General features: G+C 46.3%; 1 protein-coding gene across 3 annotated transcripts in view; it reads right to left on the bottom strand.

The window, feature by feature from the left end:
* Window positions 1-27,715, bottom strand: part of Slc7a1 (solute carrier family 7 (cationic amino acid transporter, y+ system), member 1) — a 44,633-nt gene that overhangs the window by 11,713 nt on the left and 5,205 nt on the right. For all 3 annotated transcript variants that reach the window (XM_005387753.2, XM_013515883.1, XM_013515884.1), the window contains 6 exons: window positions 15,693-16,076; window positions 12,157-12,315; window positions 9,634-9,796; window positions 5,144-5,265; window positions 4,371-4,593; window positions 3,281-3,420 (listed from right to left, as the gene is read on the bottom strand). In XM_005387753.2, coding sequence (XP_005387810.1) covers window positions 3,281-3,420; window positions 4,371-4,593; window positions 5,144-5,265; window positions 9,634-9,796; window positions 12,157-12,315; window positions 15,693-16,076 — 1,191 coding nt within the window. The remainder of the gene's footprint in view (window positions 1-3,280; window positions 3,421-4,370; window positions 4,594-5,143; window positions 5,266-9,633; window positions 9,797-12,156; window positions 12,316-15,692; window positions 16,077-27,715) is intronic.

The following is a 27,715-nucleotide window of genomic DNA, read 5'->3' as shown; positions in this document are numbered from 1 at the left end:
CAACCTTTTCAAAAAAAAAGGAAAGACTAAAAATCCATGCAGTTAGGAATGAAAAGGGTGAAATCACAACAGATCCTGCAGAAACCAAGAAGGTCATCTATACCTACTTCAAGAACCTGTATTCTAATAAGGTGGGAAATGCAGAAAAAAATGGACAGATTCCTAGGTATGTATGAATTATCAAAGCCGAATCAAGATATAAAAAAGCTACATAAATAGTGAAACTGAAGATGTAATTAAAAACCTACCAACAAAGAAAAACCCAGGCCCTGACAGATTCAATGCTGAATTCTACAAGAAATTTAGAAGACCTAATACCACTACTTCTCAAACTCTTTAATGAAACTGAAAAGAAAGCAGTACTCCCAAATTCATTCCTAGAAGCAGTCATGACCCTGATACCAAAACCAGAGAGGGATCCAACCAAAAAAAAAAAAAAAAAAAAAAAACACAGGGCAATCTCCTTAATGAACGTAGATGCAAAATCCTCAATAAGATCCTGGCAAAAAGAATACAGCAAATCATCAAGAAGATTATACACCATGACTAAGTACGATTCATTCCAGGGATGCAGGGATGGTTCAACATACACAAATCAGCAAATGTAATACACTGTGTTAACAGACCCCAGGACAAAAACCATATGATTATCTCAATAGATGCAGAAAAAGCATTTGACAAAGTCCAACACCCGTTCATGATAAAAATCCTACAGAAAACTACAGAAGTTCTTTATCTCAATCTGATAAAAGCCATCTATAACAAACCCATAGCCAATATCATACTAAATGGTCAAAATACTGAAAGCTTTCACTCTAAAATCAGAAACAAGACAAGGATGTTCACTGTCACCACTCTTATTCAATATAGTTCTGGAAACATCAGCCAGAGCAATTAGACAAAAGAGAAAGAAATATAAGGAATAAGGATAAGAAAGGAAGAAGTTACATTATCATTATTTGCAGATGGCACGATACTTCACAAAGAAGACCCCTAAAGATTCCATCAACAGACTTCTAGATTTAATAACAAAATTCAATAGCGTAGCTGGACACAAAGTCAACACTCAAAAATCAATAGCCATCCTGTATATGAATACCAAACTCATTAAGAGGGAAATTAGGGAAACACCTTTCACAATAGCATCCAAAAAATTAAATACATAGGAATCAATCTAATGAAGGAAGTAAAAGACCTCTGCATTGAAAACTACAGTACTCTGAAAAAGAAGATTGAAGAGATCAGAAAATGGAAAGCTATAGCTTACTCTTGAGTGGGAAGAACCAATTATAATGAAAATGGCCATACTTCCAAAATTGTTATTCAGATTTAATGCAATCCTGATAAAAATTCTAACAGCATATTTCACAGAATTAAAGAAAACAATCCTAAAATTCATTTGGAAACAGAAAAGACCTAGAATAACTGAGGCAATTCTGGCCAACAAATGTAAGGAAGGGGGCATCACAATCCCTGACTTGAAATGATACTACAAGGCTACTGTGATAAAAACAGCTTGGTACTGGAAAAACAAAAACAGACAAACAAAAACACAGACCCAAGGATCAGTGGAACAGATTAGAAGATGCAAAAACAACTCCAGACATACTTAACCACAGTATCTTTGACAAAGGTTGCAACACCTTCATCGGAAGAAAGACAGCCTCCTTAATCAATGGTGCTAGAAAAGCTGACCTTCCACATGCCAAGGATTAAAACTAGACCCATATATTTCACCATGCCCTAAACTAAAATTAAAATGTATCAAAGATCTAAATATTAAAACAGAAGCATTAAATCTGCTGGAAGACAGAATAGGTAGAACTCTTGACATTGGTTTAGGCAAACATTTCATGAACAAAACCCTGATTGCACGGGAAATATCACAAAGAATCAACAACTGGGACTTTATCCTATTAAAAAGCTTTTCCACAGTAAGAGCAACCAGAAACAGAGTAAAGACATAACCCACAGTGTGGGAAAAATTTGTGCCAGCTGCTCCTAAAAGGACCACTATCTAGAATATATGAAGAACTCAAAACAATCAGACCCCCAAATGTAAAGACCCAGTCCAAAAATGGGCATCTGAAGAGACACTTCTCAGATGAAGGAGTAGAAATGGCAAATATATGAAAGAATGTTTAACACCACTGGTCATTCAAGAAATGTAAATTAGAACAATGCTAAGACTCTATCTCACCCCAGAAACAATGGCTGTTATCAAAAAGTCAACCAATAACAAATGCTGGTGGGGCTGTCAGGAAAACAGAACTCTTCTCCACCGCTGCTGGGAATATAGACTGGTGCAACCACTGTGGAAATCAGTGTGGCGATTCCTCAAAAAACTAGGACTAGCAGATCCATCTGACCCAGCTATTCCCCTTCTCGGTACCTTCCCAAAAGAATTAAAAGCATCATACCACAGAATATACGCACTCATGTTTACAGCAGCATAGCTTGTAATAGCCAAATCTTGGGAACAGCCCAAATGCCCATCAACTGATGAACGGATAAAGGAAATGTGCTTCTTTTTTACAATGGAGTACTACTCTACCATAAAGAAGGGTAAGTTCAAGACATTGCTAGCTAAATTGATGCACTCTGACACCATACTCTTAAGTGAAATAAATCAGACACACATGTAAGTATCACAATGTTTCTCAGGTGTAAAAAACCAAAAGTGTAAACAAGGACCAAAATGTATAATAGATATTGTGGAACAGGAATAAAATGTTCAAATGGAAAGAAGAACGGCGGGGAGGTGGGAAGAAAAAATAAGAAAAGAAGGCAAAAATGGAAACAAAGCTTTTGTGCACAAGGAGGAGAGAGGTTGAAGGGAGGGGAGGGGAGTAAGAAAAAAAGAGGAAATCAAGATGTATCACATACAGGTACATATTCCCTACGGTGAATACGATCATTATGTGTATCTAAAATGTACCAATAAACTTAATTAATAAAAATAAATTTTACAAAAAAAGACGTCAACATGCTGAAGTCTACTCAGAGAGATGACGGTTTGAAGGGGCAGTGTGTGTTTTAAGCTTTGTCTGTGGAGAGGATAACAACTGAGAATTCTATCCCATCCTCTGTGAAACTGGCATCTCTGTGTTTTATCAGAGGGGCAGTTATCTTTCAACAAACATGTTCCCACTGTAAAAACCGAGAGTTTAACAGGACAATTGCAATTTCTTACAGAGAGGCACAATTTCAGATGTCTGCCTGGCAATGGTAATGTCTATTACACTACTGGAGGTGAAAACACAGTAGTTCCAGTACTTACCAGCAACGGCACCTGAGGCTAGTGTGGCGATGACTGGGGTTTTGGTTCTATCATTAATTTTGGCCAAAGATTTAAACAGCAGTCCATCTTCGGCCATGGCGTAGATAACTCGCGGCATGGGAAACATGGAGCCCAGAAGACTAGGCAGGGAGGGAGGGCAAAACGCATGCGTGAGACTGGCTTGTCAGGAACAGAGGCACCATACGAGACCATGTATGGTTCACCACCGAAAGGGCCCCGGTGTTCCTCACCAAGAACTGGGTCCTTTCCAAACTCCAAATTATTCTTACGATTATGTCTAGCTGAATAAACAGGAAATAAGAGCATCACGGCATTCCTAAGGATTCCTCTAAAGAAAATAAATACACAAGAAGTAGTTCCTACTTACACAGGTCAGCACCCGATCCCAGGGACAGGAAACTTCCCAGTAAAAGGCTTGCTTTCTCAAAGTAGCCCTCCCTTTATGGCAAAATTAAAGGCCAGGGGACGGTGGTCAAGAGGACCAGAGGGCAAAGGTTAGGAACACAAAGCCACAAAGCCCATCGCTTGTTAAGCAGGCCATGTCCAAAAGGTGGCCCTAGGATCGTCGTGGTCAAAAATACGACAGTCTCCCTTTCTCCATGGTTTTGCTTTCTGTAGTTTCAGTTACCTGTGGCCAATCACGGTCCAAAAATATTAAATGGAAATTTCTAGAAAGGAACAGTTGATAATTTTGACCAGTTCTTATTATAATATACTGTTAGAACTGTTCTACATTAGTATTTATCTCCTACTAGGCCTAAGTTGTAAATTAAACTTTGTCACAGGTATGTGTATGTTAGAAACATCTTCCAGTGGGAGTCCTGGAGTGGATCTCCCTCCGAATGAGAGAAACTACGGCATCAGTAATACAAGTAACACTTGGGATGAGTACTAGCAACAGAGCTTAGGAAAGGCACATTCAGAGCTGGCCTGCTGGTCTGAACTCAAAGGAAAAACATATATACCAGCCTGAGTGCGGCTTCCACTGGCCTCCCTAGCCTTACACCTTCTGCAGAGCCAGCACCGTGAGAAGCGAGGAGTGGTGGCGGGAAGGCGGGAAGCCTCTCACCTGGTGGAAAGTGCACACAGGGAGCCGACGGCCACTGCATACTTGGCACCTTCCCAGCCCACGTGCTTGAAGGCATCCGGCAGGGGGCTGTTGGTGTCCAGGCAGAAGTAGGGCATCATAAGCGTGAGGGCGGCAGACACCCCGAAGTACGCGATGAAGCAGATCAGGAGGGATGCAACAATACCCGCAGGGATGGCCTTCTGGGGGTTCTTGACTTCCTCCCCTGGAAGCAGCAAGAGTCAGAGGGCAGAAGGCGCTGCACCCACCCACACACGGCAGGGACAGCACCCTGGAATGTTCTGCCCGCAGCTTTCTGATGCAGAAGTGTAACACGCCAAACAGCCTCAGGGGCCCCAGTCCTAGGAGGGCTCTCGCTTTATATTGAGTTCAAGCTAAAGGACAGACTGGTTTCCCTTAGCTGAGAATACCTGGTCTGAACATCTGGTCTAAACATCCATCAACCAGGCTGACATTATTTTCAGCATCCTCAGCTCTCCCATATGACACAGATAGCCACCAGGCTGCAGCTCTAACACCAGAGCTCCTAGTTCTGCTCAAGGCACAGTACCCGGTCAGGCACCGCCACTTGGGGAAGGGGTAACAGAGAGAGCAGCAGGGGAGAGCAGCAGGAAGCTGTAACTCCTCCCGTGACTTCCATGTGCAAGGGTGACAACTGGAGCAGGGAGGGACCTTTTGGCTGTGGACAGTAGGAGCCTCCCTCTCCTGTCATCCAGGCAGTGGGGGACCAGGGAGGGCAGGCAGGGGGCACATACCAGTGGTGGCAATGCAGTCGAAACCCACGAAGGCATAGAAGCAGGTCGCTGCCCCCGACAGGACACCAGAGAACCCGAAGGGCATGAATCCACCAGCACCAAGTTTCTCTATTTTTGTGTCACTGGAGGGAAAAAAAAAAGCCAGAGTCAGAGATCACAGCATCTGCTGTGTCGTCTGGTTTAGGAGCAGCGCTCACATCCTAAAGAGAAGCGGTACCAGGCAGTCACCCCACCCTGTGACTGCTGCCAGGCCCAGGAGCTTCAGACCCTTCATCTCAGTCCTCAGCCCACAGTGATCCAATTCCCCGGGCAGCCGGCGTGCTGTTTTTCAGGGCCCAGAGCCACGATGGCACACACCATCACCTGGTTAGAAGTATCTTGTACATGACTTGTAGGGAAAGGAAGGGGAGGAGAGATCCAACCACTGGGGCTGACCCACACCCTCCTCCTCCAAGACCCCCAGGGACAGAGAAACTCGGAGATGCCCACCAGAGGCACTATCCCCACCCAACATCCTGAAATTACCGGGAGCTCAAATCTCCAAAATAGAAACTATGGCTAAAAACATGAACTGTGTTAGTCAACCGAAGCATCCCGCAAGTGCCCCTGTACGTGAGGTCAGCAGCTGCAGAGATGGCCGTGAATAGCAACAGCCGAGTGTCACCTTTGATGGTTTGCTTTTCAGCAGCTGTGCAGCAGGTGCGCCTGGGGAGGCTGGAGAATCGCAGTGAGATGGAAGAGGAGTGTGCTAATCCTTAAAGCAGAGATGAGGCTGGCAGAAGAGGAGTGAGGGCTGGACCACTCCTGAGTCGTGCAGATGCAGGGAGATAAGTGAGAAAAACACAGAGAAGGCAAAGGAAAAGCATCTTACTGGCTCCTCGGGACTGACACAAGGGGGGGGGTCAGATACCCCCAAAGGTGAAGGGACAAAGAACAGGGTCTCCTGGAGCTGTGAGCCAGTTCTCTTGACAGTGACACCACTGCACCTGCTCCTCTGGCCTCGGTGGAGAGGTCCTGATACATAAAGGGAGTCCCAGTAAGAGGACAAGGCCAGGGGCAAAAAATGGGGATAAAATACACATTTGCATTTGCTTGTTTTATGTCAAGAAAACTAGAAGCCTCCCTACCACACATAATAAAAACAACCACCCTCTGTGAGAGCAGGGGATGAGGTAGATGAAGAAAGGAAGAGGAACAAGATTTCTTCATGAAAAGCTTTCTAAAAACATTATGACATAAGAACTGTGTGATTATTGTATTTACTCAAAAAATTAAATTCACCTTTTAAGTGTGGGTGTTCCTGATCTTACTCACAGGACATGAATATAAAATAAGTACAGAATCCATTGCATAGGGCCTTAAACCAAAACATTTAGAAATATTTTTCAAAGGCTCTTCACACAGAACCAATACTTCACGTGGTACACGCATGTTATGCTGGGTCCACTCGCCACTTGGTGGCTTACCCGTGAAGGACTGGGGACACTGCCTGGCCACCTCCTGGCAAATGTCAGCTCACGACACAGTGGGCTAAACCCAGGCCTCAGTGCAGTACTCTCTGCCCTGCAGTTTGGGTGACTAGCCTTGCTGCATTCCACTCAACTGATCCTTAGCAAGGACAATAACTGGCAAAGTAGGGTGCGAGGCCAGGGCAGGTCTCCCACACACCGCCTGTCCCCACCAAACTAACAGTAAGTGTACTTTACCAAGCCTCCAAAGTCCTATCAGACAGCCACCTGCTACCCTGATGTAAACGTCAGTCGTCCCAGACAGCCGCATGTCCCCACTCTACACAGTAATGATTATTTCAGCCAGACTCACGACCGGTGAGAACCAAGCCTATGCCTCTGAAGACTCTAGCTGTAGGTGCAGCGATGAGACCAAAGCAGACATGGCACAGGAATCTCCTGCGTATTGCGTGCGGATGACGGCAGGGCAGGTGCTCTTGCATGTTCCCTCCTGCTAGCTGGAGCACGAGGAACAGCCCCACCCTGAAGTCAGGTGGCCGTGGAAACACGGGCCACGGAGAAGGCCATGAGACGGAAGGACGAGATTCCTGAGCCTGGTAACAGGTGTTCTGGATTGACCCTGTCCACCTGTTACCTGCAGAGAGCTAACCCTTTATCTTATGAAGTCAACATTATTTTGGGGTTTCTATCCTAATGGGCACACACTGTCCTACGAAACCTCAATAGGCTTCCACATAGCATAAAAGCAGCCGGCCTGCTTTTATGATGAAGTCATCACCCTGATTTCCTGTGTTACCCATTTCCAGGCTGCTGGATAAGAAGGCCGGAGGCAGCACAAGGCAAGACAGGGAAAAACCCACTGCAACTGCAGGGTAACAGCCCAAGCCCAGACCCAGAGACAGACTAACAGGTTCAAAGGGTTCCCTGCAAGCAAGCCATGGAGAAAGATGTAGAAAATTCCAAACCCAGTGCAGTCAAAGCAGCCTTTGACCACGCAGGCTGATACTCCTGCGTGATACACGATTAAGTCAGGAAATGCCCTGCTAGATGGCAGAGGGACAAGCAATTTCATGCAAGACTACATGGCTGTTCTTGGAAACACAAATCTACAGCTGGCAAAAACAAAAGCCATGTGCAGATTTGAGTGAAATAAGAGCCAGCTATGCTCCAGGTCTGCAGAACTTCACCTCTTTAAGGTGAAGAGGATCCCCGGCAACGGTGCCCCAGGTCTTCAGACGGAAATGAAGGCCCTCGCGTGTGGCCCGAGGGCTGGAATGACAAGTATCACCTTATCTGAATGGCAGGCACAGGTCAGGCATCGCGAGTACACTCTGTTCAAGGATGACTGCTGAAAGCAAGTATGACCGGCAGACACAATCTCCTGATAGAAACAATGACGCTCCCAACTGGCAACCAGGAAGCAAAAGGAGCCCTCCATATCTCATTCCTGACCCGGAACTGTACCCAGTAAAATCCACTATCAACATGCTGCAAGTCTACGGCAGTACTTCAAAGCATATTTTCAGTTGGCTTCATTCCACCTTTAATTATTGGGTACCAATAAATTTGGCATAGAGACAACTCTGGAATGCTTAGAAATGATACATTAAAAGTCTTTGCTTTTCTGTTACAGAGTTTAAGAGAGAAGGGCTCATTTTTGTTTAATTTCAAGAGTTTAGGAGAGACATTTTTATTTGAATTCCTAACCACATAATTGAAGTACTAGTGAGATTCCCTGCATCCAATTCAACACTTTGTTGTTCTAAGGAGTGAAGTAGTCACAGACACTGCCTGTTCACTTATCGGAGCACTGGGGAGCTGGCTGGACTCTCGTCCCTGAACTAGCCACGGACTGGGCAGTTGGGACTGCTGAGGTCCCCTGTGAGGGACAGCATTTCTCAGCCTCCTTGCAGCTAGATGTGGCCACCCACCGAGTTCTGGCCAGTAGAATGCACAGTGGGCCAGTCTTCCTGGTCTGTCCTCAGGAGCCCTGGGCATGCTCCCCTCCCATACCCGTACTCTCTTTTCACTTCTGGAAAGCTGGGTCCTGCTTTGCCCACAGGCCGGGCAGAGGAGAACAACAAAAGCTGTTGTCAGGGATGAAAGAACAACAAGATGGAAGGCGTCTGGGTCCCCGCGCTGGCCATCATTGCATCTTGGGGTATCTGTATCCTAGCAGTCTAGCCCTGTACCTTAAAGAAAACAGAATCACAGACAAACCAAGTCCCCATTCTCCATCCTGGGACACAAAAACTCATCCTAAAACCTGGCAGAGAATATCTAAAAGACAAATTATAATTATTTGGCTTTGTTTCCTACACAGCAGGAGCATGTTGGGGACAGCTCCCTCGGTGGCCTAACAGAGTCTAGGATAGACAGCTGGCCTTCGGCCTCCTCAAGCTCTGAGTGTCCTGAATCAGAAACATCAGGGTGACAGGGGCTCCATGTACCCCATCACATATGCACAAGAATCCCTTTAATAAAAGTTCCACCAGCTGGGGATATAGCTCAGCAGCACAAGCACCTGCCTGGCAAGCACAAGGTCTGAGTTCGATTCCTGGTACCAAATACATAAATAAAAGTTCCACTTATTTCTTCTTTCCTATACATTACTCATGTTATAGGAAGGCATTTACAAATAAAAAGCGAGTGTCTTTTGAATATAAAATTTAAAGGCTGGTCATATAATCAAGTATGAGAAAAAAAAAAGATTCCTTAAGCAGTGTGACAACAAGTTGGAGATGAAATGATGGTCTTATTTTCCTGAAAACCTTCCTTGTCATGCAATGTGCTGTCTACATCAGGGAAATAAACTGTAACACAAGCTCCGCACCTACAAAATAGCCTCAATGACTCCACTGCAGAAAAACAAGGCAAAACAGGTGAACAAAATCAACTTGAACTGTGTACTTCTAAGGGTACATATTATCCTAGCCAGTTATATCCCCGAATATGTGTACATGGAGCTAAATATCAAATATGGAGAACTGGCACGTGCCAAGGCCAGAAGAAATGACTCACTTGTTGAGACACATATGGCTGGACACATTCAGGTCGAGCTGCCAGTTTTTAATGGATCCCTTCACAAATCCCGACACCACGATGAAGCCCAGGACCAGAACGTTGATACAGGTGAATATTTTGTTGACCATTGCTGACTCTTTCACGCCAACAGTTAAAAGTCCTGAGAAGGGCAGAAACAGAAAATTCTGACTATTAACCACAAACCTGGAGGTCACTTTGAGGATTGCAATGGGGACTGCACAAGAAGGTGACAGAAGAAGAATGCAAGCAGCATTGAACCTCCAAAGACATCTGTGAGCCTCTTGAAAGAGGCTGAGTTAACCATCCTGCGGCCTGACCTAAACAAGCGACATCCATGGATGCTTCCGAAGCTTTCTGGATCTCCTTAAGAATTGAGAAAACCACCCACAAGGGACCAAGGAGCTGCTCCTACGGAGAGCAACTCCCTGGCAGAGGACAGACAGGGCCTCAACCCACACAGTAAACTATCCTCTCTCTTGGAAAGGACATAACTTCATTTTCTCCAAGAAGGAGATACTTACACAGGATTATGGTAGAATGGGAGTTTTCAGATGAGGAAATTATTCAGATTTACTCCTGCTGTTAGTCACACTGGCAGGAACAACTGTTCTCATTCTGAAACCACTAAGGTGTACAGTTCCCCACTGGACTCAGTGCATACAGAATGTCTAAGCCAGGTGTAGTGGCCCATGCCCATAATCTCAGCACTCTAGGAAGCTGAGGCAGGAGGATCACAAGCGAAATCTGGCAATTTAACAACTTAGAGAAACCCTGTCTTAAATTTATAAAATAGAAGGGGCTGTGGATATAGGGGCTGTGGATGTGGCTCAGTGTGAAAGCCCTGGATTCAATCAATCCCCAGCATTAAAATTTTTTTTAGAAGTCTAAGCCAGATTAGTTCTGGCTTGTGAATGCATTTAAAATCAAAACAAGACACAACAACAACAAAAAATCAGCCGAGTGATAAAATGGCCCAGGAACCTCATGACGACACTTTCTATCTTTGAGGAGTACCCCAGGACCACATTAGGGTGACTATGCCATGGGACTTCCATGTTGCTACCATTTGGATCTTAAGTGTTCCTCAAAGACTCCTGTGGTAAAGGCTCGTTTCCCAAGGTGGCACTGCTAGCAAATGGTGGTGCTTTTGGAGGCGTGGCCTAGTGAGAGGTCTTTTGGCATTTGGGCATGTGCCCTGGAAGGGGTTGTTGGGCCCCAGTAACTTCCTCTTTCTCTCTTTCACATTCTGGCCAGGAGGTGAACGGTTTTGCTCAACCATGTGCTCCCACCACGATAAGACAAGTATCTCAGGCGTGTGATGCCATAACAGAAAGCTGATTAACAGACAAGGCTAAACTCCCTGGTGAGCACAAAAAGGGGCCAAGCATTATTCAACCACAGGCAGGATTTGAGACTTCTTCCCTGGCACGGATGCCTTTCACACATTTAAAAAAATTGCTGTACATACTAGATTCAACTCTGAAATACAGATGTTAGGAAAGAACTGAGTAATTAATCATGGGGTGAAGATGTCATCAGGCTCCAATGTATCTTTCCTTTAGTGCCCCTCCCTCTCATGTTTATGAAAATGAGAATCTCACTACAGTAGAGCAAAATTATTTTCTGATACATGTTTCTGCCAGCTGGACTGAATGTATTGCCAAGACAGGCCTGTGCAAAATTATTTCAATTACACAGTGTGGAAGGTAAGGCATGTTGTTTTTAAAACTTGTCCAAGATTTTCTAACCTCAGATGAAAATTTGTCTGCATTTCAGTCTCATGTACATACAGTAAGTGTTCCAAGAAGGAAAACTCCCATCCTAGTGGATGAGACCCAGACGAATGTCACGAACAAGAAGAAGGCATTGGCTGTGTCAAATGGTATCTGGAGTGTAAAAATTCTGTAGCCACAATTTATTTACAACTGAAAGGGTGCTTTGGTGGTTGTGGAGCATACAGCCACTCTAAACATCTTCAGATACCTAAGCACACATCAATGTTCCAGACAGAGCTCATCCTTCCCCATTTTCCTGACAGGCAAATGACCACTTTTCTTTCCAAATGGTCATCCACTGAGTCCAAAGGATTTTTATTCCTGAGTCATTTGTACAAACAAGCTTCAGTGCTGACCAAATCCCATTCCACAAACAGTTATACTGAGATTCCTTTTCATCAAATGGCACAGAACTCAGCCAACCTTGTGTGAATCTGTAAGTCAGTATGAACAGAGATGTCTGTGTGCATTATAGAAACAAACAAAAAATGGGGGCCCTACCGTGAAGGTAAGAAAAGAAATAAAGAGGGCACAGGAGTATATGGCTCAGTGGCAGGGCACTTGCCTCGCATGCACAAGGCCCTGGATTCCAGCTACAACATAAACAAAAAAGAGACAGACAGAGGCAGAGTGACAGAGAGGAAGAAACAAACCTAATCGCAGCCTGTCATGGAGCACGTACCCATTGCTCCAAACCAGTCTCCTTGTTAAGGTGTGGCTTTACCTGTTAAGATGAGAATTATGACCACAGCAAATATGTCGGGGGTTTCGGCAAGCACCCCGGGAGCATTCAGGGCCATGTGTTTTCGTGAGAACTCCCCGATGGGTTTGCCGATCAGCTCATCAAAGGTCGCACTCCAGGCTCTCGCTACACTTGAAGTACCTGCCACAAAACACAAGGTTGTCATCGCAATGGTTAACAGTGTCTGTCACCAAGCTTGACATTTATGGTACCCACAACAGTTCAGAGATGGCATGAACCTCCCAGTGCTTTAAGCCAGAGGGAGTATCAACCGGTGTTTGGAGTGAAGTAAAAAGCAGAGACTCATAGGGGCTGGAAGGAAGTGCGTGTCACATCTCAACCCAATATGCATATATGTCATGTGTTTCGGATATGTACCTTTACCCTGATTCATAAATGTTCAACATAGGATTTTTCAACTCTAAGATGATATAAAACAACATGTATTCACTGAAAACTGTACTTGAATTCTGAATTTGGATCTTTTCTGGGGCTAGCAATATTTGGTATGACCCTATCTCAATGCTGGGCGGCAGCAGCAATCACAGCACCCAGGCAGCTCCAGGATCAGAAGGGTTCACAGTGAGCTGTGCTGCTGACCAGGCTATAGGATGAGTGAGGTGCAGTGCTGCACTTCCAACTCACAGCAGCCTCATTTTCTGATGGGTTTCTCAAGGTGCAACCCCACTGTAAGCTGAGAGGCATTTGTCTGTGTACTAGAAACCCATGAGATAGAGAGAGAGAGAGAGAGAGATAGACAGATGATTCATATCAGAAGAAGTTTACAAAACGAGTTTCCCTTTCCACTTAAGAGGCACACTGACAGCATTTATTCAATTCTACCTATTTGATTTTATTAAAAAAATAATGGCAGTGATAACTCCAGAACTGACTCACATGCACCTCAAAGCACAGTCAGAACGCTGGAGAAACTCTGCTTAGGAAGAAACTTCTCCAAAAATCCACAGCAGCAGCGCTGATAGTACCTATACCCCAGAACTCCTCTCTAAGGACAGCTGCAAGGAGGCTGACCCCCATCTCTGGGACAAAGCCACCACTCATACCAGAGCAGGCAACAGCAACTCGCCGCTCTGGGCTTAAACCTGGGTTCAGACCATCTGACCCAGAGGCCACAGTGTCCCAACAGCTCAGGACCATTGCCCGGGGAACCCCATCTCCAAGAACCCCCAGCTCCCAGCCACATGAACACAAGCAGAGGCCATACCCCAAATGGCCTGCCTCTCTCTGACCCTCTCTCACTTTTAATTTTGAAGAGAGCCACCGCTCTTCCAGTGGTTTGTCAGGAAATGTCACGAAAATTCCAATATCTGCATATAGCGTTTTCCTTTATTTTCAAAAGGCCTTGCTGGTCCCTATGGTCTGAATTACCCATAGAATTTTTCCAAAGTGACCTGAACAGAGATCCAGTTTCATTATGTGTTCTCATGCTAAGTGTTTTTCCAAAACTCAAAAATTTAACTATTTTTTTATCTTGAACATCAATCTATTATGAATTCTGTCCACGAAGGCCACAACCTAATGAAGAAAAATGGTCTCACTGTCTCCCTGGTGCCCCTAGGGCACCCAACTCACTGTACAAGGGCTCCCAAACCTCACCCTGCTGGATGCCAGGGGCTGACCGGTCTTTCTTTCCAGCTGATCCTGTTCCCAATTCTCAATCATGGCTTTAAAAAATTAGCTGGAAAAATTATTCTTCACAGTAGCTAAGGCTGAGAATAAATTTCCATGAAACGTGTGTGAGTTCTTGCATAGGCAACTAGCATTCTGGCAAAGATTCTTTATGCATTGGGTCTAGAAGCAGCAAACATTTTATGCTCGGTGTTTTGTTTTAGGCCCAGGTAAATCCTCTGGAAACGTAACAGTCCATTTAGAATAGCTACATTCCTACTAAGGGAATTAAGTATGTGAGTGCCTTTTGTGGTTATAAATTTTGATGTTTCACAGAAAAAAAATGTTACAAATTTTATTTTAGAACCTGAAAGAAGACGCTCCATTGGCTCTCAGCAGACACTACATTCCAGAAAAGAGAAAGTGCCCCACAGCCCTGAGAACAAGTTCTTTTTTTTAGGCAGGCGTTTTGCCGCTGAGCTAAATCCCCAGCCCCTCTGAGCACAAGTTCTGCTAGCTGCCCGGTGAAGTAGAAGTGGTGACTCCTATTCAAGAGTTGAGACCACAAGAACTTCAAGGGTCTCTGGGTCAAGAACCTAGAACCATACATGGGGTGTGGGAAGTACACAGGGTCCCCCAGAGAACGACACAGAAGCAAGCAGGAGCCATGTGGCTTCACTTAGTGCATCTCACAAGTTTTGGGGCAATATTAAAGAAAGCCTGCTAGAAAACAAATTGAATGTCACCTGTATTTCTACTTCTGTGGAGTAGTCACTCATATGCTTTGCCGATTCTTATTACATTCAGGTACTTCCTTCTTTTACACTGACATGGCCAACTTCAGTTATAATCATAATACAAAAAACACAAAGAGAACCAGTGCATGAAGTTTTCAGAGCACATGTCCTGGTATTTAAATTTATCGTTTTGTTTCAACACTAATAGCTCATAAATATTGTATTAAATAGTAATGAAGGAGCTCTTGTTTAATAAACGGAGGAGAGAGAGAGAAAGAGACAGAGAGAGAGAGAGACAGGGAGAGAACAGGAGTCGTTTTTACCCACCAAACTAAAAAGACTATTTTTTTGGTTCTCTGCTGGGCGGCTGTTTTAACACTAATGTCCAGCTTTGTGAGGAAAGGGACCCATACCAGGATGAAGACAGCACTGACAAAGCCCTTAAAAATATGCATTTTGCTTTTTAAGACAGTTTTAAGGGAAAAAAATTATGGCCATGACTAGAGACAAAGTAATTAACTATTTACAACAACACCAACATATCTGGAACTAGACTCAACATCCCACAAGGCCATCCAGTGAACTTATATAAATTTGTATGCTTTCTATGGTAAATTCACAAAAGTACGAACAGTCTTCCTCTAGACTGTAAACTCTTAACAGACTCCTTACTCCCCTGTGTAATCCCTAACATCCTACCAAATGCCCAGTATGGGGCAACCACTCAATAAATACTGTATTTATTACAAGAAAGAACAAATGAATGGAGAGTATTCTCTGGGTTGTCAGGTTGGATATTCCTTTCTTCTCTATACTTCTTGTATTTCCTAAATTTTTCTCTTGGTGATAAACATATTTTTTTCTGTTGGTGACATATTTAATAATCAGGAAAAAATACTACTACATCAATAGTCACTTTCTAGTTACTAGGAAGCACCCTGCTAATTCTGTCTCTCAGGTTACAGGAATGGACTCCTCGCTGGCCTGGGCTGCTCCCGCTCCAGCCGTTGCCACAGCGACACTCACAGGCAGCGTAGGACCTTCCACGCGGCAGTCACGCTGAGAGGACCTCTGGGCAGCAGGGGCACCCCTGGAGGCGGGAACAAACAGGAGCGGGTAAAGGGCGCAAGCTGCGGGCCGGCTGGCACCTACCTATGATGTAGGAGAGGATCAAGTTCCAGCCGGTGATGAAGGCCCAGAGCTCGCCCACAGTGACGTAGCTGTAGAGGTAGGCCGAGCCTGTCTTGGGGACGCGAGCACCGAACTCGCCGTAGCACAGGCCAGCCAGCACTGAGGCCAGCGCGGCGATCAGAAAGGAGATGACGATGGCAGGGCCGGCGTTGTCGCGGGCCACAGACCCGGCCAGGACGTAGACACCAGCGCCCAGCGTACTGCCCACCCCAAGGGCCACCAGGTCGAAGGTGTTTAAGCAGCGGGACAGCCGACTCTCTTCCCTGCTGCAGTCTACCACCTTCCTTCGCAGCATCTGGTGACCAAGGCCGCGCAGGACTTTGCACTCCATTGTGCTGGTCGAGTCTGTCCAAAGAAAAAAAAAGAACAAAGGTGCTTCATCACTGCTACGTGCTTCCCCCATCAGCCTCATCATATGTACAAGTGAACACATTTCCTGCCAAAATGCCCTAAATTCTTAGCATTCTACCATCAGGTGGGGCCGGGGATACAGCTCAGTGGCACAGTACCTGCCTGGCAAGTGCAAGGTCATGAGTTCGATTCCTGGTACCTAAAGAGATTTACCATCAGGTGCCAGAACCCAAGTCTTGTCTAATGCAAAGAGAAACCATCCCATACACCCAGCTGCCTTTACTCCGAGGTTTCTGATCCTCTTTTCAGTTCTCAGTGGAGAACCTTCTATGGGCAGAAGTTATGTAGTACAGGAAACACCAATTAATGACATGTTTCTGCCCTTTGTAATCATATAACTTACAGATAAACAAGATGTTATTTTAAGTATACCGTACTGTAATGGAAGGCAAATCAAACTGTACCTTAATTTAACTAAAACTCAGAGGCCTTGAATAGCAATGACAGGATTTTCGAGATCTTTCTAGGATCTTGGGAAGGCAAGAACTATGTTGTTCCCACTTGTACAGCTGGGCCCAGAACAGAATAACGTTGAATTGTTTCAAGTGAGAGCTTGTTATAACTCAGTATTCCTGAAAGCCCTCTCTCCTGGGCCCAAGTATTGGTGCTGTGTGACATACTTGAGTGCTCAGGAGAGACGGGACATGTGCACCCACACACTGCCTCACGCCACCCACTGTCACACGGAACACACCCCACACGGGCCTCAGGATACCAGGCATACTGCGAGACTGTGATGCGCGGGTAGCTTTCAACTACTGTCCTATGACCTACATGCCTACCTTCCCAGGATGAAACCAACGAGGCCTGGGGCAGATGCGCTAGCAACCACGCTCTAGGAAGAAGGGTTTCCCACCCCAGTCCTGAGAAACACAGTCTCATTCAGGAGATCAAGGTAAGCACCAACAGTGCAAAGCAATACTGACAATATGATGGGACAACGCCACAGTTCATATACGTCTCCCAAGAGCCTCATGTGTTCATAGGTTGGGTTTTTGAAAGGTGGCTAGATTGTCAGTGCTTACTGGTGACTTCTGTCAGGGGGTGAGGTCTGGTTAGAACAGAGTGTGCACTGGGGGTCCACCTTGGAAGGGCTTACCTCCCTCTGGTTCCTCCCTTTTCTCTCCACTTCTGGTCTACGAGACCCCTGTGCCATGTCATCCCACCTTAGAGCCAGCCAACTATGGACTAAAACCTCTATAAACTGTGAGCCAAAAGTAAATCTGTCCTCTTTTAAGATGTGGGCACTGGGTACTGTGTCCCAGCAACAAGAACGTGACTGAGGCAGACGTGAAGCACGTTTATTTCCTTCGCTTCCCCTCAACCCATACCCCAGTCTAATAGGAAACTACCAATAAATTACAGCTGGGCAACATTCCACACAACACCTACACATACTTCTCAAAACCGTCCAGGCCAACAAAAACAAGGAAAGCCCAAAACTGCCAGAGCTACGAAGACCTCAAAGAAGCATATGACCTAATGCAACGCGGTATCCTGTCTGGGATCCTAGCATGGAAAAAAGAGCTACAGGGGCAACTAAGGAAGTCTGAGGACAGCATGCATGTGAGCTAACAATAACGTATGAACACTGCTTCATCAGTTTTAGGACACGTTAATAACAGGAAACTAGGGGCAGGATATATGGGAATTCTCCATACCACCCTCACCATTTTTATGTGAATTTAAAACCATTATCTAATAGTTTACTAAGAAACAACCACCACCTGGCATCTGCAGGGATAAGCTATCATCATGACTTTTGGCTACTAAGGGAAAAAACAACAAAAATCACTGATTTTTCGTTTTTGTCATCCAATGATACCTTGCTGACCTAGCTCAGCTATAATTAAGCGACTGATTAACAATCTCAGTGGAGTACAGGTCTGGAAGAGCCCGTGCCTCTCCAACCACTTAGGACACCTCCCCACCTGTCCACGCCTCCATACCCACCAGGGCCACCAGGTCAGGTGCCCCCTGTACCGATCACATCCCTGGCTCCAGGTCACCCAGGAACTGGGGGTGGTTCTTCCTATATTTTATCAAACAGCCCCAGAGAAGAGAAAAATCTCAAGACTTGTAAAATTTTTAGCTACACCGGGGAATCCCCTTGTTACACAGATGAGGAAAAGTAACTCAAGAGAGCCAAGTGTCAGAGAAGGTCACCAAGTTCGGAAGGCCCGGGCTTCGAATTGCTCTTCCAGGGCCCTCCAGGTGGGAAGGAAATGACATCCTGGTGCGGAAGCTGGGAGGGAAATGAAGAAGGAGCATTTATTTATAGAATATTAGCAGGATGGGAAAAATAATAGCTAGCCAGAGTCTGAGGACACACATGAAAGGACAAGCAGGGGGATCAATGGATTCCGAAAGTGCCTTTTTGTGACAACACATTGGTCTGTTTCTCAAAGTATTCATGCCAGTAGCTCATGCAGAGGTGTTTCAGCATGGCAGGCAGCAGCACCTGGAGAAAAGCAACTTTCCTAGATAGTCAGGACAAAGCTCTGAGTGGCACAAGCGAGGAGCCCTGAGGTCACTGCTGGACAACAGGGCCTTCAGAAGGTTCCAGAAAGCTCCGGCACTCTCTGGGTGAATCCAGGGGCTAAGTTCTTCTGCAACTGCCTTTTCTTTCCTTTGTTACAGAATCTAACCTGATTTGTCCAAGTCAAATTGTAAATCACAATAAAATGATTAACGAATAGCTGCTTGGGTAAGTTTTCAACAGAGAAGAGGCAACACTACGACACAGTTCTCAGGGGAAAAGGGATTCCAGGAATGTGTACAGACTGCTGCAGACATAGAGGGCAGCTCGGTGGTCGTGCACTTGCCTAGCATGCGCAAGGCCAAGTTGAACTGTTGTTAATCTGGCTGTAAATATGACTGCAGGATGGACTGAGGGAGAGGGAGGGGGAGGGGAGAAGGCGGGGGAGGGAGAGAGAGTCCTTCCTGTTCCCTCCTCTCCCAGATGACACTGTCCCTTAGTAATGAGTAGATTCTCTCCTCAAAACACCAAAAGCCAAGTGCAAGGCAAAGACGCCACCATTCAATAGCATTTGCTTTCCCAGGTTCCAGTGAAGTAACTGCTGAACCCAGGAGGCGAGAAGGACTCGCTCCGCAGTGCCCCCTCCCCTCGGGAAAGCGCGCTGTCGTCCCAGGCAGAATCAGAAGCCACAAGGATGACCAAACTGGGATTCTCAGTGAGGGACCCATGGAGCCCAGACCCGCTAAGGGGACAGACATCTGAGTCTCTCCAGAACAGAATGGGCATGCAGCGATATCCAGTTAGGCCAGAACGACCCACACAGACACGCATGGGTAGGGTCTACACGCACGCTCGCGCCTGTGGCATGCCTAGCATGGGCAGCTCCTGCCAGCGGAAAAGGCCTCTCAAAGAACTGAACTGCTCGGGTTGGGGTGACTTCAGCACCACCTTCAAGATGGAGGAGGCAGCTTATGAAATATGATATATTCAGACACAGACAAAATGCAAAAGGGGCATTTTTGGGTGAGACAACCATGGCCAGATGGGTGCAGTTTACTTCTGTACAGGACACACTGGCTTTCCGTCTCCAGGTGCAGCCCGTGGCACCTGGGAATGCTCTGTGCATCGGTGCAAGGGTGCAGGGCAGGAACCCTGGCAGCAGGAACCCTGGTAGCAGGGACCCTGGCGGCGGACTAGCTTCGCACCATTTTCGCCTTGGCTATCTTTACAGTATGGCTTGCTGTGTAGGGAGAGGATGAACTCCACTCCTCCGGAAGGCACTAGAACAAAAACATAGCTGGTCAGAGAGGCAGAGCTGATAATGGCACACCCATAAATGTGTCGAGTTAGGAGTTCATTTCTAGCTCCCACAGTAGAGGAAAGTGCGATACTAACGATACTCAGGGGTTACTGTAAGGAATAGCCATCGAGTCTCCTGAGAATGAATTTAAAAAGCTGTTCTCCAAATGGCACCGGCAGCAGTTTGCGCATGCTGTGATGCCTCTTATGTCGCTCCAAGACTGCAACAGTGGCCGTTCAACCATGAGTGAGACAAAGACGAAGCTTTCCTGCACGGGATGAATCTAACCGCGGAGCCCCAGCAATGTCACGTGGAGACAGAACTCCCGCTGCTGCTGCTCATACCGGAAGCTGCCGTGAGACTTTGGGAACTGGATCTGGAAATGAGGTGACCCTGTCTCATGGCAGGGATGATTTGTACAACGGTGACACTTTTATCTGAGGTTCTGATAAGTACCTTGTAACATCAAGAGTCTCAGACCCATCTTATTCCCCGGCCATTTATTATTAAAGGACACTTGCCTTAGGTGGTACCCTCTTGGAAAAGCAAAGAAAATCTATCCATTTCCCACACAAATTCTAACTCCAAATTTTAGTCTAGGAATCACTACATAAAAAGAACAGTATGATGACCCAATGGATCAGGTCTTCTGAGATAAAGACCTTTGTGGGATGTTTTAAAAATGTCTGATAAAGGTGGGTGGCTATGAGTTGTATGAGTTTTCATCTCAAACTTAAGCACTGATTCCATCCTTGAAAAAGTGCACCTTACAGGCTTGAGTGAGGAAGGGGCAGGAAGCATACCGTCACATTACATTCCTAAATGCCACCCAAGAAAAACCTCTCAACATTAAAGTCGTTCCTAGGACCTTAGAACGGCCTAAGCCACAAACAACTGCCTAGCACCAGTTAGGAACCTTCTAAAGCAAAACTCATCATTCCCACAGGAGACAGGAGACAGGCTGGTCTACATTTGTACCAGGCTAAAGAAACAATGTCTCTGCAGGGAGATGGCATTCGGGGACAGTAAAGATGGTGGACACAATGTCATCAGAGTCATTTCAGCATCCCTAAAGAACAATCAGCCAACCACACAGCAGGCATTCATGTACTCACAGCATGGTGACCCGCCAGGGTGGGACCAGGAGTCCAAAAACCATTCTAGGATGCTGGCTGTTGTAGGAGAGAAGGAGGCGCAATGACAAAGGAAAAAGCTCTGCTGAAGGAAGTGACCTCAAAGCAGGATCCACTTCCCCCCAGATGTTAGGAGACCCAGCTGCAAGATCTTGAATTGAAAAAAAAAAAAAAAAAGTCAGGGTACAGATGACTGGTAAAACCCCAAGGCTGGGGCCACAGAGGCAGGTCGGCATGGTGTCACAAGAGGTCCCAGGAAGGAGCAAACAAGGACACTTGATCAGCTAAAACAAAGAGAAGAAAGGTGAGTGACACTGTCAGTGCCTAAAACTATCAAAGGACAGGTAAGTAAGAGTTGATCTAACAGGGATTAGCTTAAGCTCCCTGCTAAACTTCAGTGTTTACAAGTCATGCTCTTGAGGGACTGTTCTAAGGGAACAAAACAAAGCTCCAGTAGGAGGAGCCGCTACCAGTTTGGAGAAGGGGCTCTCACGTAGAAGGCGAATCTCAGCAAGCTTAATATCTATCACAAGGAAAACTTTATTCACAGAAATCTAATCCATGCACAATGTATAGAAGATACCAGCTGATAAATAAAGAGCAAAGTAATTGGGGAAAGCATGAAGAACAGGCTTACAAATGCTGGATAAAATTTAATTTAAAATCATCTTGGCTGTCACGAAATGAAAAAAATAGTAAGAAAAGCTTTCCTGTCCAATTGTAGGAAAAACTGTGAAGAATTTATAGCAAAATATGATGAAATAACATGGCCATTAAAAACAAACATACAGAGTGGCTCCAGGAGCTGGGAGACAAGGCACCGCATTGGGCCAGAGGAGGAGTGTGGGTCCAGAGCAAGACTCCACTGTCTGTCTCAAAGGCCAGTATTTTCTCTGGGGGCAAAACAAGCAGCACTTCATCAAAAACAGAGGCACAAGAAAGAAACTCCACCTGGGTTTTCCTTCACCTCAAGCAACCACCAAAGCTGCGGTGCTGAGACACTATACCCTCCCAAACGCCAGGAGCTGCAGGTAATTTAACTTCCTGAGCCGGGCACCCGTGGGCACAATAGCCAACAGGTGGCTAAACTGCACGGTCCCCACTGACCCTCCAAGCCTGCCTGACTTAGGCCGTCTCAGCCATATCAGAAAGTCTGCCACAACCTGTACCTTCTCACCAGATCAATAGGGACCGACTGCAGAAAGTTCCCATAGATGTTTATGGTCCCCAAACGAGGTCGTACAGCAAACCCAAAAGTGCAAGAAGGGGCCCAGGACGGGTGCAGGACACAGCGCGTGTCCAGGCCAAGGGGAAAGGCGGCTTCCAGGTGTGGTGGGGAATCAATCAGCCAAAGAGCAACTACTCAAAGAGGTCCCAACTCAGGGGTGGCAGAGACCACAAGCACAGCCTCCACTTTCAGTGGCTAAGAAGCCACGAAAGAGCAGGGAACACCGTGGCTTCTGGACAACTGTGAACAGTCTCAGCACCCAACACGCACTTCACAGCACCGATGAAAGAAGTGAGCGAGACCGTTAACGTGTGGATTTATGGCTGGATGGCTGTTGGTCAGCCGTCTCCAATGGCCGTAACGTCACAGGATCGCATCAAGGAGCCCATGACCGCATCTAGGACAGCGTGAATGGGGCATGTCTGTGGCTACAAGGCACTGAAATACTAGCTGAGGCTGTCTCTGGACTGCACGTACTTTCTCTTCTGTCCTTTTCTTCTTACCTATATTTGCCCTGCTGTTTACAATGAGAGGTTACTTTTAAAATCAGAAAACAAAGTAAAAATGAAGAACAGCTGACATCTTGGGGCAGCAGCCAAATGACAGGTCCTTTAACAATTTGTTTTATTTACTCTTTATGCTACCTCATCAAGCAGGCAGTACCTTGTGTTCTAGATGAAGAAGCCGGGCATGGTGGTGCACACCTGTAATCCCAGCACTCAGGAGGATCGTTGCGAGTTCAAGACCAGCCTGGGCTACAAAGTGAGTTCACAGACAGCCTGAACTGCACAGCTAGACCCTCTCTCAAAAAGACCAAAAATAAAATAAAACAGATGAAAAGACCCGGGCTTCACGGCACCTCGATAACTCTCTACCCTGGCTGCATGTGGGCAAGTTTATTTATTTACTTATTTTTTTGGTTTTTGGTTTTTCTCCGGTACAGGGAACCGAACTCATGACCTTGCGCTTGCCAGGCAGGCGCTTTGCCGCTGAGCTAAATCCCCAGCCCCTGTGGGCAAGTTTATAAAACAGCAGTGCTGAACCTCACCACAGATCAGATATTTTCTGAAAATTCTCCCATGTGTACATGGCCAGAGAAAGCTGCAGCTGAGACCAAGCGTGCCTGCCTCCGAAGCCTTGAACTGCCCTCTGATTAGGATCTAGGGGGCGGTACGTGTGGGTGGGGACAGCCGGCACATTGGCCAGGGTGGGGGGTTCCCCTGCCTCACCAGGGGTCCATGCCTCTCAGACCTACTCACCCAACACAGTGAACTCAACTTGCTCTTCCAGGGCAAGAGCTGTTGCGTTTTATCAGCCTTCCACCGCCCCATCCCCTAGCAGGAACTCCACAGTATTTATCGGAGCAGTACATGTGTAGTGCCCGTCATGGGCACCCTGTAATTACCAGCTGAGTTACCTTAAATTTAGGAAAATAACAAAATATTGACTTCCGTTTTAGGGAGACAGCGCCACTACTATCACCAGCTTAGGACAGTCTCTACCAGAGGACAGTCTCAGCACTTGATGGCACGACTGGTCAAGGAACACTTTTCTATAAATGAATATGAAAGTAGAGAGATGCTAGTTAGATTAAAATCTAACCCAGGCAACATAGTCGCAGTGCCAAGGCCTCACTTACAGCGCTTCTTAACAGATACTTCTGTTGTGGGCTGGGCTCTCTCCACCCACCTCATCCCATCTGACTGTCTTTCCTGCTCCATCTGGGTAGCCAGTCCCCACCTACCCGCGATTACAGTGAGGCCCAAATCCTTGCCTCAAGTCACAGTGCTTGGGGTGTCGGTCTCCCCATCTGTAGGATGGGAATGTCCCGTCTTAACACTGCGGGGTACGCAGGAGGGTTACACGAGACAACGCACCAGCAGACACATGCTCTTCTTCAAACGTGATGAACCATTATTACCACTCCCATTTGGGGCCCTTAGCTCTGCCTATTTTTTCCTTTTAAATCTCCTACAACCAGGTGCACACCTAGAGGATCACTTGAGCCCGGCAGTTCAAGATCAGTCCGGGCATCACAGTGAGACTGTCTCTTAAAAAGTGAATTATGAAGAAAAATAGAACTCAATTATAATTGGAGGGTCAGCTGTCTCTGTCTCACCCCTGTCAGCTCTGGGTCTTGTCACTGGGGTCTTTATGCACCCGGGATTTGCCACAGATACTCTTAAGTTAGTCTAGCAGACTACACTCGAGCCCTTGTGATGCTGTTTGCCCAAACTGGAAAATGACAGGAAAACAAGAAGGCAGGGGAAGAACTATCAAGTGTGCCTTCATACACAGGCTAAAACCCAAGACATGCTTCCTCTGCTTAAGCCAACAGGATGTGAGTAAAGATTACTCACGTCTCTCGGCGGTGCTCCCACCAGCCCTCGGGAGTTGCCCGGCCCCGTGTGCGGACACGTGAATAACGTAATGTTTGGGTTCCAGGGCGTGCACAGCTCCTCTGACATGTGTCCCTCAGCCCATCTCAACAGTCTACCTAGGAGACGCTGGCAATGAGGAGTTCCTGGTACATGGAGTTTCGCTGTGCTTTTCTCTATATTGGTGTCTGTTTGGAAATTTCCAAAATTAAAAGCAAAATGGAAGTAATTCACCTAGTTGACCCAGAAAGGCACAAGGAAACGCTACCATCTCCTTGTAGTACCCCACCCCACACCCTCCAGTCACAGGACAGCTTGGAAAGGCTATAAGCCACGGCCACATATTAATTTGAGTTAAATATTAAATAATACTTTTATAGAATCAAGTTAATCATATGAAATTGTCAGTATTCGACTATTATTTACTGGACTGAGAAAAAGAGCCGAGAGTCAAGGAGCCAGCATCAGGCCCCCCAACTGTGTTTCTAGACGCTTCTCTGAGTCTCAGCCGGAAGAGAGGAGGAACTGAAGGGAAAAGCCAACATCTCCTGTGCAGGTCTGCACTGCAGATGCCGATGTGAGTGCCACAGGACGGATTTGTTTAAAAAGGAAGGTTCACAGGTTAATTTAAAGCTGGTGGCTGGAGGAGGAGGAAGGGACAGAGGGATAAAGAGAAAAAGGGAAGTGAAGAGAGACTGACAGACAGACAGACAATTGTTAAACAGGGCTGGGTGGAATGGCCTCTTAAGGGAGCCCTGTTTGACCAATTTTACCCCTACTTAGAGGTAAAAATTTTAAACTAAGGGTATCTACAAAACACAAATTTGAGATTATTACTCTGGTCATCTTGTGAAAGATACTAGAAGGAAAACTGGGTCCACTGACTTCCAACTGCTTGAGGCTCGGGCTCTCCTCAGTGACAGAGCAATGTCTGTCTTTCAGCAAGACAGTTTAATCTGACGAATAAAGCACCCTGGCACAAGCAAATGCCTTAACCTACTCTTCACTTGCCACGTGTTCCCAATCCTGTGTTTTCTTCTAAGAGCCCCAAGGTAGAGAACACACACACACACACACACACACACACACACACACACACACAATCTCGGTTACCATGGGAATTATCTCCTCAGTATACGTTGTGCTCGAATAATCCCCAAGCAGGAAATGCCACATTTTATGGTAGGTCTTCTTGCCCTATTCACAACCACACTTCACTGGAGGCCAAAATCTCAGACTTTCACCGCAGAAGCAAAACATTTATAGTCTGAAAGAGATGTCACAGCCTGCGGCACAGGCCACCCACCACCTTGCCTGTCTAGTTCTCAACAACTACCTGCTCTATTCTCCCAGCCAGGAGGTTCCCTCTTTGTGTAATATACGTAGAGCAGCAGGCAGAAACAGAATAGCCTCAAATTCAGGGAAAAATGTGATTCGACCGGCTTGAAATTCCTTCAAAGGATCAGGAGGTGCCATCACGGCTGTGCTATCTGCTCTGAGTTAGCGCAAGGCTCCGTGCAACACCATACCCACAGATGTCACTCCAGAACCCAGCCCTACTTGGCTCCAAAGCCTCTCCACACATGCGTCAGACCTTAAGCATGTGAATTACCAGTGCCCCTTTCCAGTTACTGCTTTATGATGACTAGACTCCAATCTGAGAACCAGAGAGAGCACAGACTGTTCTGTACGGCACTTCGCTCTTTGTTCGTTTATTTTGATGGTGTTCGGGAACCAAACCCAGGGCCTCACGGGTGCTAGGCACACACTCTGCCATGACATTATGTCCCTAGAATAAAGCCTTTTTTTCTTTTTAGGTACTAGGGATTGAACCCAGGGCCTCACCCATGCTAGGCAAGAGCTCTCCCCCTGAGCTATATCCCCAGTCTTGTCTTTTCTTAATTTTATTTTGAGATAGGGTCACTCTAAATTGCCCAAGATGGCCTCAAAGTTGTGATGCTTCTGAGTAGCTGGATTATAGGCACCCTGGCTTCCTTGATTGAATTCTTGAAGACTGAAAACAGACATATCAATTCATGCCTTAAATAAAACCTTCTAGAGTCCCCATTGCCACAGAAAAACCTACTGTGAGGATATCTCATCTTCTGTACATTCATCATTGAGCAAGTCATTTAAAACTCCAAACTACAGTTTGCCACACAATGTGACAAAACCACAGCTGGATCCTAAGGTAGCGGGCAAACAGCAATGTAACCCACTCTGCTCCATAAGTATAACTGGGTATCTGGAGACAGCCTGTGTTGTGGCTGGTGTACAGATGTCCTCCCAAAGCCTCATGCAGTCATAGGGGGCAGGGTTTTTTGGAGGTAGCTGACTCTAGCGTTGTGACTGATTCATAGTGCAATGCTGGGATTAAGGCTGGGTGACTGCTGGATCACTCTGCTGTTTAGATTGGCACCGCCCTAATCTCAGCAGTCTGGATGAGATAAAGAGGCAGAAAGAGGCTTGTTCCCCTCTCCTCACTCTCACTTGCTTTTGCTGTCTTCTGCTGCCATGAACTGCTGCCCTCCGCCATGTGCCACTCTGCCTCGGAGCCAGCTGATATGGACTGAAACCTCCACAGACTGTGAGCTAAATAAACCTTTTCCCTTTTAACTTTGGGTGTTGGGTATTTCATCTCAGCAACAAGAAAAGTAACTGAGACAGCCTGGTACCAGCCAGTGGCTCAGTGACAGCCCAGGGACATGTGCTGGGTGAGGAAAAAACAGACGTGGTACTGTGACCCTTAAGAGATTTCAAATCAGGACCACTGTAGGAAAATGGATGGAAATAATTTTTCAAAAAAATAGAGCTCCGGGCTGGGGATTTAGCTCAGCGGCAAAAGCGCCTGCCTGGCATGCGCAAGGTTGTGAGTTCGGTTTCTGGTACCGGAGAAAAACCAAAAAAAAAAAAAAAAAAAAATAGAGCTCCGATGAGATTCACTTGTCAATCTGCCCTCTAAGAGGCTTGGAAAGATGATCTGCGTTGGGCAGCCACTGAGGTGGCCCCAGGACCCCGTCTCCTGTGATTCCTGTGTGGGTGGGGCCTGCAGCCT

Source organism: Chinchilla lanigera, unplaced genomic scaffold (assembly GCF_000276665.1).
Source record: "Chinchilla lanigera isolate Chin_1 unplaced genomic scaffold, ChiLan1.0 scaffold00030, whole genome shotgun sequence".
NCBI lineage: Eukaryota > Metazoa > Chordata > Mammalia > Rodentia > Chinchillidae > Chinchilla > Chinchilla lanigera.
This window is presented reverse-complemented; position numbering and strand designations above follow the sequence as displayed.